Source organism: Schistocerca americana, chromosome X, assembly GCF_021461395.2.
Source record: "Schistocerca americana isolate TAMUIC-IGC-003095 chromosome X, iqSchAmer2.1, whole genome shotgun sequence".
Lineage (NCBI taxonomy): Eukaryota > Metazoa > Arthropoda > Insecta > Orthoptera > Acrididae > Schistocerca > Schistocerca americana.
The window spans coordinates 901828454-901846830 of record NC_060130.1 but is presented as its reverse complement, the minus strand read 5'-3'; the positions used below and the strand labels follow the sequence as shown (position 1 = coordinate 901846830).

The 18377-nt window shown below is 38.2% G+C and overlaps 1 protein-coding gene across 1 annotated transcript in view; it reads left to right on the top strand.

The window, feature by feature from the left end:
- The window catches only part of LOC124555019 (chondroitin sulfate synthase 2), a 118503-nt gene extending 103024 nt beyond the window's left edge, over nt 1–15479 (top strand). The window contains exons 8-9 of the mRNA XM_047128765.1: nt 5178–5364; nt 15057–15479. Of these exons, the coding sequence (XP_046984721.1) occupies nt 5178–5364; nt 15057–15391 (522 nt within the window). The 3' untranslated portion in view covers nt 15392–15479. The remainder of the gene's footprint in view (nt 1–5177; nt 5365–15056) is intronic.
- Nucleotides 15480–18377: the final 2898 nt, after the last annotated feature.

The following is an 18377-nucleotide window of genomic DNA, read 5'->3' as shown; positions in this document are numbered from 1 at the left end:
TTAAGAATACTTTCTTACATTATGGCTCAGTCTGTAACAGAGACAGCGCATTTCACTTGGTTTTGCTTTATAACATCATATGGAGTCTTTTCAATAAAAACTCTAATTATTCATAAAAGTATTTCTTTGTTCAGAAAATACGTAAAGTAAGCAGAAGAATTTCTTGCCACAGACTGTTCAGGCCTTTGGCTGCTTCCTTGTACATAATCCTTCGTATAAGTTTTACATCTTTTTTTAAACCTCTTTGAAAATAAACCAAAAGTTGACGATGCAAACATGCGAGCCATTATAATTTAAAACACTTGTCATGGTGCAAAAATGTGGCAAGCATGCCGATGCCAACATCTTCAATTTCGTTCTCACAGAGATCAAATATCTAAGAAAACAGAAACCACATTTCACAAAAAATTAAAGCAGTTTAACTGGGATCATTCTTTCTGTTCTTTTAAAAAGTTTGTGAATCAAGTTTACCAGATAATTGAACATCTTAAGCAGCTCATGTTTCTGAACTGTGCGTACATAAGGTCATTTATCATTTAAGCCTTATGCTGGTTTGTATATGTCACTACTGCATTTATGTTATTTTTTATTTTTGTACTTATTGTGTGATTTGTAATGTTATGAAGAATTTGTCTTATTACTCTGTCTATATTTTTATACAACTGCATTTGTTATTTAGCTTGTAAGATTACTACAGTAGCATCTTCTGTAAATGTAAGGAAATTGTGGATGTATATTATTTATCTCTTGATGAAGTGGGGTTGCTTGCATGCCTCAGTGCTACAGACAGCTGTACTGTAGGAGCAACCAGAATAGAGGGTTACCTCTAGAGAGACCAGACTAGCAGGTCATTCCTGAAGAGGGGCAGCAGCCTTTTCAGTAGTTTCAGTGACAACAGTCTGGATGATTGACGCACCTGGCCTTGTAATATTAGCCAAGAGGTCCTTGCTGTGCTGTGCTAGTGCTGCTAACAGCTGCAAGCAAGAGGAAACTACATCTGTGATTTTTCTTTCCTGAGGATATGCAGCTGTACCATATGGGTTAATGATGATGGTATCTTCTTGGGTAAAGTATTCCAGAGGCAAAATAGTCTGCCATTTGGATCTCCAGGTAGGGACTACTCAGGAGGGTGTGGTCATCAGGAAAAAGAAACTGGCATTCTACAGGTCAGTGGGTTGAATGTTAAAGTCCTTAAACAAGTAAGTAGGTTACAAGGAAATGGATAGTTTGAAGTTAGATATAGTAGGAATTAGTGAAGTGCAGTGGCAGGAAGAATAGGATTTTTGGTCAAAATCAGGTAGGAGTATTGCAGGAGTAGGCCTAATAATGAATAAGAAAATAGAACTGCAGGTAAGCTACTATGAACAGCATAATGAATGCATTATCATAGCCAGGATAGTCGTGAAGCCAACACCCGTCATAGTAATACAAATTTATATGCCAACTAGCTCCACAGAAGACGACAAGATTGAAAGACTTTATGATGAAATAAAGGAAATTATTCAAATAGTTAAGAGAGAGGAAAATTTAATTGTGATAAGTGAGTGGAATTTAGCTGTAGGAAAATGAAGAGAAGGCAAAATAGTGGGTGAACATGGATGGGGGAAAGGAATGAAAGAGGAAGCCATCTGGTAGCATTCTGCACACAGCGTAATTTAATCACCACTAACACACTTGGGCTAAAAATCTTGACAGGTGGTGGTATATGTGCAACAAACCTGGAGACACTGGAAGGTTTTAGACTGATTATATAATCATAAGACAGAGATTTTGAAACCAGACTTTAAACTGTAAGACTTTTCCAGAAGCAGATGTAGACTCTGACTATAATTTGTTGGTTACGGATTGCAGACTAAAACTGAAGAAATTTCAAAAAACGTAGGAAATTGAGGAGATAGGATGAGAATAAGTTGAAGGAATGAGAGTTTCAGAGGAAGTATTAGGCAATGTTGGACTGAAACGGAGGGGGGGGGAGGGGGAGGGGGGGGGAAGAATAATTAAAACGAATAGTTAGATTTGAGAGATGATGTAGTGAAGGCAGCAGAGTATCACATACCTAAAAAGACAAGGCCCAGTAGAAAACCTTGGATAACTGAGGAGATATTGGATTTAATTGAAAAAAGGAAAAAATATAAAAATGCAGCAAATGAAGCGGGCAAGGAAAATACAGACTTTTTAAATATAAAATTGACAGAAAGTGCATAATGGCTAAGCAGGATTAGCTAGAGGCCAAATGCAGGCTGTAGAAGCACGCATAACCAGGGTAAAGATAGATGCTGCTCATATTGGGATCCTTGGAAGAACCAGCATGACAAAACTGATACTCCTAGTGTGCAAGATACATGAGACTGGTGAAATATCCTCTAACTTTAGGAAAATATAATACTCCTGATTCCAAAGAAGGTAGGTGCCAACAGGTGAGAACACTACTGAACTATGAGTTTCATAAGTCATGGCTGCAAAATATTGACACCAATTGTTTATAAAGACTGGACAAACTGGTAAACAAATGATGATGTACTTAATCGAATTTGGGAAGGAAGGCATTTATGGTGTAACTTGAGTAAAAGAAGGGATGGGTTGATATGACATGTCCTGAATCATCAAGTAATTTTCAACTTGGTAATGGATGGGAGTATGGGGGGTAAAAATTGTAGAGAGAAACCAAGGCTTGAATACAGTATGCAGGTTCCAATAGTCATGCAGAAATGAAGAGGCTTGTGCAGGACAGACTAGCTACATCAGACAAGTCTTCAGACCGAATATCACCACACCATTATTAGTGCTGATGTGTAACTAAGTACACGTAAAATTTTGACGTGTTCCAAATTTAGGGCAAGTAATCACTGTATGGAACATGTTGTTGTTGTTGTTGTGGTCTTCAGTCCCGAGACTGGTTTGACGCAGCTCTCCATGCTACTCTATCCTGTGCAAGATTCTTCATCTCCCAGTACCTACTGCAACCTACATCCTTCTGAATCTGCTTAGTGTATTCATCTCTTGGTCTCCCTCTACGATTTTTACCCTCCACGCTGCCCTCCAATACTAAATTGGTGATCCCTCGATGTCTCAGAACATGTCCTACCAACCAATCCCTTCTTCTAGTCAAGTTGTGCCACAAGCTCCTCTTCCCCCCAATTCTATTCAATACCTCCTCATTAGTTATGTGATCTACCCATCTAATCTTCAGCATTCTTCTGTAGCACCACATTTCGAAAGCTTCTATTCTCTTCTTGTCTAAACTATTTATCGTCCACGTTTCACTTCCATACATGGCTACACTCCATACAAATACTTTGAGAAACGACTTCCTGACACTTAAATCAATACTCGATGTTAACAAATTTCTCTTCTTCAGAAACGTTTTCCTTGCCATTGCCAGTCTACATTTTATATCCTCTCTACTTCGACCATCATCAGTTACTTTGCTCCCCAAATAGCAAAACTCCTTTACTACTTTAAGTGTGTCATTTCCTAATCTAATTCCCTCAGCATCACCCGACTTAATTCGACTACATGCCATTGTCCTCGTTTTGCTTTTGTTGATGTTCATCTTACACCCTTCTTTCAAGACACTGTCCATTCCATTCAACTGCTCTTCCAAGTCCTTTGCTGTGTCTGACAGAATTACAATGTCATCGGCGAACCTCAAAGTTTTTATTTCTTCTCCATGGATTTTAATACCTACTCCAAACTTTTCTTTTGTTTCCTTTATTGCTTGCTCAATATACAGATTGAATAACATCGGGGATAGGCTACAACCCTGTCTCACTCCCTTCCCAACCACTGCTTCCCTTTCATACCCCTCTACTCTTATAACTGCCATCTGGTTTCTGTACAAATTGTAAATAGCCTTTCGCTCCCTGTATTTTACCCCTGCCACCTTCAGAATTTGAAAGAGAGTATTCCAATCAACAATGTCAAAAGCTTTCTCTAAGTCTACAAATGCTAGAAACGTAGGTTTGCCTTTCCTTAATCTTTCTTCTAAGATAAGTCGTAGGGTCAGTATTGCCTCACGTGTTCCAACATTTCTACGGATTCCAAACTGATCTTCCCCGAGGTCGGCTTCTATAAGTTTTTCCATTCGTCTGTAAAGAATTCGCATTAGTATTTTGCAGCTGTGGCTTATTAAACTGATAGTTCGGTAATTTTCACATCTGTCAACACCTGCTTTCTTTGGGATTGGGATTATTATATTCTTCTTGAAGTCTGAGGGTATTTCACCTGTCTCATACATCTTGCTCACCAGATGATAGAGTTTTGTCAGGACTGGCTCTCCCAAGGTTGTCAGTAGTTCTAATGGAATGTTGTCTACTCCGGGGGCCTTGTTTCGACTCATGTCTTTCAGTGCTCTGTCAAACTTCATGCAATATCATATCTCCCATTCCATCTTCATCTACATCCTCTTCCATTTCCATAATATTGTCCTCAAGTACATCGCCCTTGTATAGGCCCTCTATATACTCGTTCCACCTTTCTGCTTTCCCTTCTTTGCTTAGAACTGGGTTTCCATCTGAGGTCTTGATATGTATCTGATAAGTAATATTAAATAAAAATAAGTGAAAGCTTTGAATTCTGTAGGAATAGTATTAAGAGAGTAACAAATTCAGAGAAAGAAAACAAATGATCTTTATGTATAACATCTGAATGGAAATTGTGGGAATATGTTTGCAAAGGTAAAAATTGAGCTGTATGGAAGCATCTGGTTTGTGAAGCCAAAATGAAGAAGAAATGTAAATACTCACTATTAATGAAAGTAAAATTCAGTGTGTGTTCAACACACATAATTGCAGCCTATGGCTCCTTCCTCAGAATTTGGAAAGCAAATATATGCACTAAGTTGAGAAGGAAGGTTAAAGAATGAGAGTGAATGTTTTTTTAAACATAAAATTCAAAGGGTGAAAGACATAGTCAAATATGTATTTAACTTGATTAATGTTCTCCCACATATATACGAGTGAGTTTACAATCTTTCCCAAGCAATGAACATTGGGCAGCCAGAGTTATATTCATACTCCAAGTTATCCTATTGCTTCTGTTTCATATTCAGTTCATGATAGTTTATTTACTGGTATCATACATGAACTGCCTACATTTTACAAAACATGTAGCATTAATAAAGTGTGTGACAAAATAATTGTTTCTAAATATATGCTTTTTTTCATTATACTTAACAGGTTCGGATGAATACAGTCCTTCAGTGGCAGGTGTTTAGCCCTATACCATTCACAGAGTTCCATCCTGATATTGTGTATACACCTGAAGTACAAAGAGCAGTAGAACTGGACATAAACAAAAATTATGGTCATTATGATTCATTTAGCAAAAGTAATCTGGCATTTTATGCAAAGGACTACCTTGCAGGTAATCACTTCTTTCATTTTATATTTTTGATAATAGATCATAACTATGAATCTAGCTTTGACACACAAATGTGTGAAACACACAGCTGTGTAACCCTTTGACAATCTGTGCATGGGAATAAAATGTCTGACAGCAGAAATGTTTTGGATGCCTAGTATAATTACATTGTCTTAACAACAGCTTCTGTATCACAGATTAATTTTTGAATAGAAATAAGCTGTCACTAGGAAAACCTATATACAGAATATCCAAACACATATTTTGTTGGATTTAAGACTTCCTTGCAGACTGAACTCTGTGTGTCAGTTTTAATGGAGAGGCATAATCAGAAGGAAACGTAGAACCCAGCACACCTCAAAGTAGTGTGACAGGGCTTCTGTTGCTCATGATATACAGGATGATTCAAGAGGAATGTCACATAATTTGTGAGGTGATTCTACATGCGAAAACAGACCGAAAGAGTCGTAGGAACATGGGTCTGATTTTCGATCATTATGGAGCAGGTTGGGGACAGCGCACATCCATGAAAAAATATGAAGATTAGTGTGAATATTACTTACCAAAATGCTGTGTGAGTATTGTGGTGGATGGAATAATGGTGGGACAGATGACTGATCCATCCTACAAGAGAGGGATGGAGGTTCTCCAGCAGATAGCAGCACTGTGACGTTGCTCTGAGGCAACAGCTGCAAGAGTACCCAGTGTGTAATTGTGGGTTGGATAAGTGAGCAGTCATGAGGCTGTGTGCATTGCGTGCTTGAGTGTTGTTTAACTGAGCAAGTCCATTGTGCCTGTTAATACCAACATGCCGCATACTTTCTTTCACCTATGCAGAATTCAAAGGCATGTACAGGTACTCTAGTTTCAGTGCCCCTGCAGCTGTAACAGAATACCAGATACGTTTCCCTGACTGACAAACCCCCTGTGCCAGGGTATTTCCCAGGGCTTTTCAAACATTTTGTGCATCCGGAACACTACCCAGGGTATACATAACATCAGAATGTGAGGCCATCCAGTCAGTTGAGGAAAGGGAAGACATTATTGTAATGGCACAATGGAGTCCCACCACCACTACATGATGCATTAGCCATCAGCTCCATATTCCACAAACTTGAATGAATGTGGCATACATTACATTCTGAGGGCTTGTACCCATTCCATGTGCAGCTCATTAAACATCTGCATTCAAGTGACTCAGTAAGCAAAAAAACTTTTGTGAATAGTTGGCTGTAAACAGAGACATTGTGCAGTACACTTTATTTACAGATGAGGCTACGTTTACATGCAATGGTATCATGAACACCCACAGTTCTCATACTTGGGTGATGGAGAACCCACATGACACTAGGGAAACAAGATTTCAAGTTAGGTTCTCAGTGAATGTCTTGGTGTGGTATGATTGATGCCATGGTGATATGGCCTGTGTTCCTACCAAATTACATGACAGTTGCAGCAAATGTACATTTTCTGATAGAAGCTCTACTTGCACTTTTGGAAGTCGTGACATTAGAGCTATGATGGCAAATGTATCTGCAACATGATAGGTCACCGAATCATTGTACCACACAAGTATCCCAGTTTCTGAATAACACATTTCCTCAATGGTAGATTGATCATGGCGGACCCCTTAAGTGCCCTGCCAGACCACCTGGCCTAACCCATTATACTTCTGTTTATGGGGATGGTTAAAGGGGGATGTGGATGCTACAAAGTTGAATACACATGAAGAACTTGTTACTCCGACACTGTTGCCCACATTAAAGCCTGCTGAGATGATGATCGATGTGCAACACAGTGTATCCTTCAATCAGTTGACAAGTGCATTGAGATGGGTGGGCTCTTTGAACACCTCTTGCAGGATGTATTATTCATCTGTTCCACCATTATTTGCCCACCACAGCACCTACACAGCATTTTGCTAAGTAATATTCACACTTATCTTCATAATCATTCATGGATGTGCGTAGTCTTCAACCCACTCCAGTTCCACGATTGAAAATTGGACACATGTTCATAGGACTTTTTCAGTTTATTTTCACATGTAGGACCACCTTACAAATTATGTGATATTCCTCCTGAATCACCCTGTATATAAATGTTTGGCAGATAACAACTAAGGACTGTTCTTAGATGACACAATTTTATACATGAGGGTGACATTGTTAGAAACTTGTTACAAAATGCGGAGAGACGTGCCGATGATCAGTGTCTCGTGCGAAGATTGGTAGCTGACTCTAAACATAAATAAATATACTAGACTCTCGCTAATCTGGCCATTCCTGGGTACGTATGGGTGCCGGATTAGCGGAAGTGCCGAATTATTGAGTGTCTGAAATTTATTTTATTCATTTATTTTGTTTTTTATTTATTTTGAAAACATAGGAGATATAGTGTACTGTTCTTTATTAAACCAAGGGATACAATTTTAAAACATAGAGGATACATTTTATTAAATCTTAAAATACATTAATTTTCAAAGAAAACTTCACCCTTGAGTGTGTACTGTACATAATTATACAGTTGTATTACTCACTTTGAAACATGTCTCTAATTTTTAACTGTAGCAATGATGATACGTGATGGTGGCATGCTTTATCATGCAACCGATTTACAAGCATTACATCAGTACTGCATGTATTCGGTTGTTCCATAATGTGCTCCAGGAAGACCTTGGCAGCTTCAGCACCAGCAGTGTGAGAAATCTTCACGCTCTCTCCTCCTGTGTCCTCTTCTTCATCACTTTCATCATTACTTTCTTGCACACTTTTGATTATTTCTTCATCTGTTAAAGTTTGGTCCGTATCACAGTTTTCCTCATTCAGCCACTTAGTAACATCGTCATCATTAATTTCTTCTCCTCCTGGAAGGTTATGGAACATGTCAGTGTACAAAGTAATGGAAAATTTTGAATTGACTGGCTCATCACTGTCACTCACTACTAGATCCAATTCGGCATCAATGGATGGCCACAATTTTCTCCATCTCTTCATTATGGTAGCATTCTCCACTTTATCCCATGCTTCGGCTGCTTGGAAAAAACATCATGTATGTTAATTGCTTTCCACGCCTTCAGCATAGTCTCAATAGAGTCGTTTCCAGTTTCGTTCAGCAAGGAGACAAGAAGTGAATGTTGATAGTGACGTTTAATTGATTCCAAAATTCCCTGGTCCATGGGCTGAATTGGGGCTGTCACATTGGTTGGGAGAAAGAGTGCTTGTACATGTATACCATCGGACTTTAGAGAAACATCTGAGGGGTGACTGGGAGCATTGTCAATTATAAGGATAGCTTTCAGTGGAAGCTTTTTCTTTAGCTCTTTTCTCACTGTTGCTACAAACGTTTCATGGAACCACCAAGAGAATATTTGTCTGTCCATCCACGCTTTCTTCTGAGCACTATACTGCACTGGTATAGTATTTATGTCAGTGTGTTGAAAACAATGTGGATGTTGGGATTTTCCAGTCACCATAAGCAGTAGTTCATGACTCCCATTTGCATTACAACATGCCAGTAATGTTACACGCTGTTTCTGTTGCTTGTAACCACAAGCTTCAAAAAAATGACTCTGAGCACTATGGGACTCAACTGCTGAGGTCATTAGTCCCCTAGAACTTAGAACTAGTTAAACCTAACTAACCTAAGGACATCACAAACATCCATGCCCGAGGAAGGATTCGAACCTGCGACCCCTTTAACCGCACGGCTGCTTTGGCCGGCCCACAAGCTTCCTTCTCGTCCTTAGCAACTAATGTTTTTGAAGCGAGCATCTTGTAAAAGTCCTGTTTCATTAGCATTATACAAGGCATCAGCAGTTAAATCATCTTCTTCTTCTATAATCTTCCGTATCTTGCTTACAGACTCACCCCAATCCTTATTGTTAGCTGAGCGACTTTCCCTAGTGACTGTCAGCTGCCGAATGCCATGTCATTTTTTCCAGTTTGATAGCCAACCTTCGCTCTCTGCAAAACAGGTTACTACCGCCAAGTTTTTGTTAAATGCAGCTGCTTTTTTCTTTATAATCGGCCACTGACTGGAATTCCTTTACTGCGTTGTTGTATGAACCATCTATAAACAGCTATGTCCAGTTCTTCATTCTCACTCTTTTGCATAACCTTCCATTTTCCCAACTCAGTATCCATTTGTGCTGAGTGCTGTTGAATAACATCTTTCTTTTTAATGTCATTAAAGTAGCTCGTCCAACACTGAACTCAGCAGCAATGACTTTCTGCGAAGAACCTTGATTTAACTTATTTGAAATTCTGAGTTTCTGTTTGAAGTCTAGCATAATGTGTTTCCTTTTAAAAGACATGATTCAGCTGCAATTTCAAATACAGTATATAAAGTGTTGTTTAACTAAGTATTGTTGTACATGATAATTCATTGTGCACATGTTTTTGGATGTGTGCTGGATTACTGAGAGGCTGGACTACTGAGGGCCAGATTAGCGAGAGTCTAGTGTATAATGTAATGCATTTAAATTTATGCAAGGATCTGATATTGTATGACAGCATGATCAGTGATCACTCACTGGAATCATACACAACCTTCAAGTATCTGAGTTTCCATCCAGAGAAATTTAAGATGGAATAGCCACATAAATAAAGTCATGGGAGTGGTAGATGCTAGTATTGGAAGAATCCTGAGGAAGTATAATTCGCACACAAGACATTCATTCAACCAATTATGAGTATTGTTTATCAGTTTGGGATTCTTACCAAGTTGGATTAATGGAAGAAATACACAGGATTCAAAGAAGAATTGCACAATTTGTCTTGGATTTGTTTAGTCAACATGAGTATCACGGGAGTGCTGAGAGTGTCACACAGAAGCTCAGCAGACTCCAATAGGAGACATTGCAAGAGTGATGGTGTGCATCAATGAAAGCCTTATTCCCAAAATTCTGATTGCATGCATTACAGAATGAGTCAAGAAACATACTAGTTTCTCCGTCATACATATGACATAATTATCACGATGCTAAAATTAGAGAAATTTGCGCCCATATAAAAGCATACCAGCAGTCTTGTTTCTTTTGTGCCATACGTGAATGGAATAGGAATGGAGAAAAATGAGACTTCTCACACACTGTACAGTAACTTGTGGAGTACAGATGGAGATGTAGATGGACTTCTGACCACAAAGATGGTTCCTTTGAAAGGGCACGGCCGATTTCCTTCCCCATCCTTCCCTCACCCGAGTTTGCACACCGTCTCTAATGACCTCGTTGTCGACGGGACGTTAAACACTAATATCCTCCTCCTCCTCTGACCACAAAATTCTTCCATTGTTACACAGTTAGTGTATCTTGCCCCCCTGATGCTAAACGTGGAGTAATGGAGAGCTGTGAGTCTAAGCTGAACATTATAGTGGAATGAAGAATGAGTTGTGAAGTAGGACAACAGCAAAACATACAAGGCGTGGTGCAGGAACTTCCTTATTTGAAACACGTGCCACACAGTGGCTGTTGCTCATTGTTGTGTGGGATGGAGCGAATTTGAAAGGGTGAAATTTAACTCTCTCTCTCTCTCTCTCTCTCTGTGTGTGTGTGTGTGTGTGTGTGTGTGTGTGTGTGTGTGTATGGTGAGAGAGGAGTGCGCATCCGCTGTGGCGACATTCTTTTCGAATGGCCAGTCATTGCAACCCAGTGTGCATTTGGGGAACAGTTTAATATCACACCTGCAGGTCATGTTCCTGATCAAAAGTCTATTGTTATGTGGGTGGACACATTTATGGATACTGGTAGTGTGCAGAAAAAAAAAAAGCAGGACCTTCAAGAACCACCCGGACACCAGGAAATTTCGAGAAAGTAAAGCTGGTGATTTTGAATTCTCCCAAGTGATCTGGACACAAACATGTAGCTGCTCTTGCAATTTTTGATCACACAGTGAGACAAATTCTTCATGAAAAGTTGAAATTTCATCCATATAAACTGGCAGTAGTGTACATACTTAATCAGTGTGATTTTCTTTCATGAAAAAATGCATGTGAAGTCTTGATCGAAAACCTTCCTTATGATGTCCTTGTGGTCTTCAGCGACGTTTGGCATGAACCCCCGAGAACTTCATGAGTAGCCCCTGCATACAGAACATGTGACTATTTGGTGTGCGTTAAATACAATTGGCATTATTGGCCCATGGTTTTTCAAAGAGAATGATAGGGCAGTTACAGTCACTTTTTAGCATTGTGTCATGATGACTGAGAAATTTTTTTTGTTCCTGAACTTGAAAAAATGGATATGGGGACTGTTTGGCTCCAACAAGACAGCACTGTGGCTCGTATGGCACAAACATCAATGACATTCTTGCATGAACACAACCCCGACTGTCTCATGTCATTGAATGTCAATTTTCAGTGGCCAGCACACTCACCAAATTTAACCCACCTGTGACTTTTTCTTATGGGATTATCTTAAATCCTTGGTGGCACCAGTCGTCAACAGGCCCTGAGTGAGCTGTGGGACAATATTTGTGCTGCTATTGCCAACATAGATGCAGACATGTTGGACAAAGTGGACTGAAACTGCCAATTTACACTCTCCAAATGCATTGAGCAGAATGGAGGCCACCTTCTAAATATCATTTTCAAAATAAATAAAACTTTAAATGTACCTCTATGTAAAGAAAAGGAAATTAAATTGATATCACCAATGCTTCCTGTTTTATGATTTTTTTAAATAAGGAAGTTTTCATGTTGCACCCTGTACTTTAAGCATAAGCACAGCGGAGGGAAGAGGAATGTGCTTGAGTATTGAGGCAGTATCTAAATTTAATCTGAAGTGCATCAGAGTTATTTGAGCACAGGAGAAGAATGAAAGAGAGCAGTCACTACTAACCATCCAGAATGTGTGTTATATGCCCTAGTAAAACTTGTAAATTTATATATTTGTGAAACAGGGCCAATTTTATGCTATACATTTAACTTTTCCCAAGAGATGATTTTTAAAAAATTGTATCCATCCATGAATCTTAAGTAGCAAGAAAAATACAAAATTTGTTAATTTATTTACAATTGTCTCTACATCCATGTAAGACTAGAAAAAATTGGCTTAAGTGTAATTTAATTTCCTTTATTATGTTACTTCAGTATCTACTTCTTACTGAACAGAAAAAGGAGAAAAGGATACAAAAATTAGATGATAGCTAGGAGGTTCAACATTGTTCTCACAATTTTTTCCACCAATCCCACAATGTTCAGTGAATAAATGTTTGTGACTGTGAAGTACTGTGGATGCAGGGGCATTACTGTACAATGATTGTGACAGATATAGCAATACAATAATTAATGCAGGATAAAATGATTGCCAGTCATACTGAACAGCATTTTAGGTTAGAAACATCACCTAAAATTATTATCCACCATAGCGTAGGAGACACCTTCACCTGTTTGTCCGTTTAAGTGGCCAAAATAACAAAAATTGTGAGTTTCAACAAGTCTGCTGATAATGAAATGTGTGTTTATTTGAAGGTTTGTGTTCAGAATGGTCATCTCTTTATACATGCCTTTTCCTACTGGATCATTCTGTAGCCCATTTCTCAGTTATAGATAACTGACATCAATTATTATCTTATATTAGGGGGACTGGAAAGTAATGTCATTTTTATACATTACATTAAAACAGATGAATCATTAACATGGTTTTATTTTTAGCCAGCAATGTAATCACCTTCATTATTCAGTACCTTTTGCCATCTAGTGTGGAAATTTTCAATGCCAGATCGATAAAAATCAATTGGGTTTTGAGGAAAATATGTGAAGGGCTTATTTCAATAGTGGTACAAGTCCATTACCTCCACTTTTCTGCCTATAATGCTTCTGAAATTATAGATAAAAAAAAAAGGAAAGAAAGAAAGGTTCATCTCTAGCAAGAAGCCATATGCTTGAATAGTTCTGGTATCTCAACTGCAGATTTTTCAGCACTCATTTAACTTTAGGACTGTGTATCTCAATATGAAGAAAAACGGACTTGTACCACTATTGAAATAAGCCCTTCATATGGAGGTGGCATTTTGGATCTCATCCACAGTTTCACATTTTCTTGCCACTTAGAAAGTATTGTAGCAATCAGAATAAATGAAAATCTGATGGCCCTATATCGGGCAGGTATGATGGGTGAGGCAATACCTCCCACCCCAATTCATTGATTGTTTTTCCTGGGTTCGTCTTGTGCAGTGCCAATCTATTATTGTGTTGCAGAATAACACCTTTTCTGTTGAAAATCACTGGGCATATTTCAGTTGAAGATTGATTTATTCGATCCAGTTGTTGACAGTAAAGTTCTTCATTCACTGTTGATCCAGCTTTCAGCACTTCAAAACAAACAACCCTTTGAATACTCCACCAAACACACAAAAGTGCCTTTTTGGGGAGTAAACCTGGACCAGTTGCACATTGTGGCAATTCATTCAGAGAGAGCCACTGACTTTTGCATTTTGGATTATCATACATGACCTATTTTTCATCTCCAGTGAACAAGCAATTTAATAAAAGAGAAAAAAGAAAAAGAAAAAAAAAAAAAGCTTCCGTATTGTGCCGCTGAAGCAATAAATTGTATGTGATGTATCAGTTAGCATTGTTTGTCTTTACCAATCTGCTGCAAGTGTTTTTGGATGCACAACCAAGGTTGGTTAAGAGCGTTTAACATTCCATTGATTGAAACTTCCTGGCAGATTAAAACTGTGTGCTCGACCAAGACTCGAACTCGGGACCTTTGCCTTTCGCGGGCAAGTGCTCTACCATCTGAGCTACCGAAGCACGACTCACACCCGGTCCTCACAGCTTTACTTCTGCCAGTATCTCGTTTCCTACCTTCCAAACTTTACAGAAGCTCTCCTGCGAACCTTGCAGAACTAGCACTCCTGAAAGAAAGGATAGACACATTCAGAGTACCGGGTAGAAGGACTGGTGGCGCACGTAAACATGTTCAGAGCACACAGGGACAGGTACAAAGGCGCGTGCGTTGACACGTCTAGAGCAGTTAAAGGGTTAATTGTCCACCATCAACTGTTGTTGTTGGTACTTTGTGGACTCACATAAAACTGTGTAGAGGGAGATTGCCCTGGGAGCAAATCCAGCCCCCACCCCTTTTGATTCCATGCTACAATTGTTAGAGGATGAATTCTGAGAGTTTTTTATTTATTATTATTTATTGGTTTCAGGCAAAGCCCATTTCACCAAATTCATATGCTCAAAGTTGTAGATCATCTACAGTCCTGTGTCCTTATTTTTTGTGTGTTGACATGTACCTAATCTGTGATATAAATTTCATTTCTGTTACACACATCCTTCTTGACATTGCAATTTTTACAAAAGTTAATGTGTTCACAAATACATTAACTGGTTGCCTAACTGTCAAATTCTAATTGTCTTAAATAACAGGGGTCTTATTGTGGTTATTAAGCATTTGTTTTCTTAAAATTATTTTTCTCACAATATTTTAGAGAGAATATGTGCGAGTAAAGTTCTTGTTGGTAATGTGGTGAGCAGTTTAGTGGCTTCAGTCTGTCAAGGTGTAGAAAATTTTCCTTGTGTTGCCATATGCAAATTTTTAATTTACAACATAGATTGCAGTTTTGAGTTTGTTTATATTTGCAATGCTTTTACCGTACTAAAACTCACATGCTGATGTTTGTAATATGTCAGTCACTGTTTCGTAAATCCTTTAAAAACCAACCTTTTGTTTTTTTATATTGCAGTTCGCAGACAAGTGGAACATATCATTCCAACCGTGCAAAATGATCGTGATATCAACTCACTTGTTACTACGAGAAATCGTACTTTCGTTGGATCAGATTTTAGTTATGGCTGTTCTATAAATTCATTGTATTCTATGTTTGTTTGTGCAAGCAATTATCACGTTCTTCGTGCTGTGGAGCCTGGCCTCAGAATAAGGCACAGAGAAAGAAACTGTTCAGTACTTTATGGATTACAGCTATTGCAGGATTGTGAGCAGCAGAGAGCTTTTAATTTAGGACATAGAAGCCAATTAGCACATGCTATACTCGAATATAAGACAGGTCACACATTATAAAGCATACTATCTTTTATATATTCTTGTATGTATAAAGGCTTGTGATATGAATATGTGTAAAAGAGTTAATGGATGTTGTTGAACAGAACTTGGATGCTGCTTTTTGCTTGAAAATAACATAATCTGTTGCAAGACTTTAATTAAGTTTGACTGCCTGGTTGTGTTTTCAGAATTATTTACTTTATTGTATTACTAATTAGCAGCATAGAATAATTAATACATTTTTTCTGTCTCTGTGGTGTGCGAATGCATTGTTCCAAACTACGCAGACTTCTGTCTGTCTACAAAATTTATAGTTACTTGCAGAATATGTGCTGATGACTGTGATTATATACACACTTTTGCAGTCCATGCTTTGAAAATATAATCAATTATTAAATGACCAAAAGGTAAAATTTTAAAAGTTTACATTAGATGGAAAGTTAGACATGGAATATTACCACACACTGTTCATCTGAAGTGTCTCTTTTGTTGCGTTTGAATGTGTTTCTTTGTTACTCCTGCCATAGTTTTGAGAGATTTATGAATATGTTGTTCTTGTTGTTAGTTAGTTACATGTACCATGTATCATTTTGCACATAGATCATAATGATGCGAAACGAGTCATTCTACATTCACATCGCAAGTTAATTTGTAAATATGGGTACATTCTGAACTTTACCAAGTTTCTTCCCAAAAAGAAAAAAATATACACAGATGTTGTCAGTTAGTAAGTCTTACTCACCATCTATTACATTTCAGTGATAGAAATTCTTCTACAGAATAGAAGAAGTTGTCAAGGAGAAACTTTCACAGTTTGTTTCCAAATTTTACTTTGCAGTCTGTCGGACATTTTATATCATTGGATAAGGGATCAAAAACTTTTGTTGCAACATTGTGCACCCCTTCTGTGCGAAAGACAACCTTAATGTGGAGTAAAGACTATCATTTTTCCTTCTGGTATTATAATTATATACATCATTGTTCGTCGTGAACTTTAGTAGATTGTTTTCAACAAACTACATGAGGGAATAAATATAGTGTGAAGTAGTAGTCAGAATGCCCAACTCCTTAAACAGATGTCTACAAGGTGATTGAGGGTGAGCACCACGCATTATTCGTATAGCACATTTTTGCGCAATGAAGACTTTATTTATTAAAGATGGGTTCCCCCAGAACATTGTTGTTGTTGTTGTTGTTGTTGTTGTTGTTGTTGTTGTGGTCATCAGTCCAAAGACTGGTTTGATGGAGCTCTCCATGCTATTCTATCCTGTGCAGTCCTCCTCTCCTCTGAATAACTACTGCTACAGATACATTTCAACCTGCGTACTGTACTTGTCTCTTGGTTTCCTTATGCAATTTTTTCATCCCACACTTCTCTCGAGTATTGCATTGTCTATTCCTTGATGTCTCAGAATATCTGCTATTAACTGATCCCTTCTATTTGTCAAGTTATGCCGCAAATTTCTTATCTGTCCACTTCTATTCAGTACCTCGGCATCAGTTATGTGCTCGACCAATCTAATCTTCACCATTCTTCTGTAGCATGACATTTAAAAAGCTTTTGTTCTCTTGTCTAAACTGCTTATCTTCCACGTTTCGGTTCCATAAATGACTACACTCCAGACAAATAGCTTTAGAGAAGACTTCCTAACACTGGAATTAAATGCCTTTCTTGACATTGCCATTTTGCATTTTATATCCTCTCTAATTTGGACATCATATGTTATTTTAAAGCCCAGACCGTGTTGTTAATGGTTATCTTATATCCTCCTCTGAAAAAACTGTCCAAATCCTTTGCTGTTTCTGACAGAATTGCAGTATCATTGGCAAACCACAAAGTTTTTATTTCTTCTCTCTATTTTGTGTTAGCTCATCCTTTCTGAATTTCTCCTTCTTTCCGTCACAGCTTGCTCACTGTACAGAGACTGTACTTAGAGATAGGCTACTACCCTGTCTCACTCCCTTCTCAAGCAGTGCTTCCCTCTCATTCCTCTCAACTCTTTATAAGGGCCACCTGGTTTCTCTACAGTTTGTAAATAAATTTGTGCTCCCTGAAGTTTATGCCTGATACCTTGCAAAATTTAAAGAGTGCATTCCATTCAAAATTGTCAAAAGCTTTATCCAAATCTACAATACTGTAAACATAGGTTTTCCTTCCCTTAACCCATCTTCCAAGAGAAGTCGTAGGGTCAGTATTGCCATGAGTGTTCTACCATTTCTTCGAAACCCAAACTGATTGTCCCCTAGGTCGACTTCTACCAGTTTTCCTATTTTGCTGTAAGTAATTCGTGTCAGTATTTTAGGGCCTTGTTCCAGCATAAATCTTTTATTGCTTTGTCAGACTCTCCTTTCCTTTCTTTTTGGAGCATCATATTTCTGTATCTCTTCTTCATCTATGCCCTCCTCCCTTTCCATAATATTGCCTTCGAGCCCAGTTCCTTTTTATAGCCCCTCTATATAGTCCTTTCACCTTTCAGCTTTCCCTTCTTTGCTTAGTACTTGTTTTCCATCTGAGCTTTCCTTTCAATGTAATTTTGTAGATGTTTGTCTAATTTTTCACCTGCTGCATTTGCTCCATTTTTATGTTTTATCTTTTCATTAATTAAATTAAATATATTCTGTGATACCAAGGGGTTTCTACTAGGCCTTGTCTGTTTACAAATTTGATCCTTTGTTGCCTTCACTATTTCATCTCATATAGCTGCCCATTCATCTTCTGCAGTATTCCTTTCACGTTTTCGAGTCATTTGTTGCCTAATGCTCCATCTGAAACTCTCAACAACCTCTCATTCTTTCAACTTATCTAGATCCCATCTCCGTAATTTCCTACCTTTTTTGCAGATTCTTTGGATTTAATCTAGAGTTCACAACCAGTAAATTATGGTCAGGGACCATATCTGCTGATGGAAGTGCTTCACAGTTTAAAATCTCAGTTTCAAATCTCTGTTTTACTATTACAGACTCAGGTGACAAAAGTCATGGAATAGTGATATGCACATATACA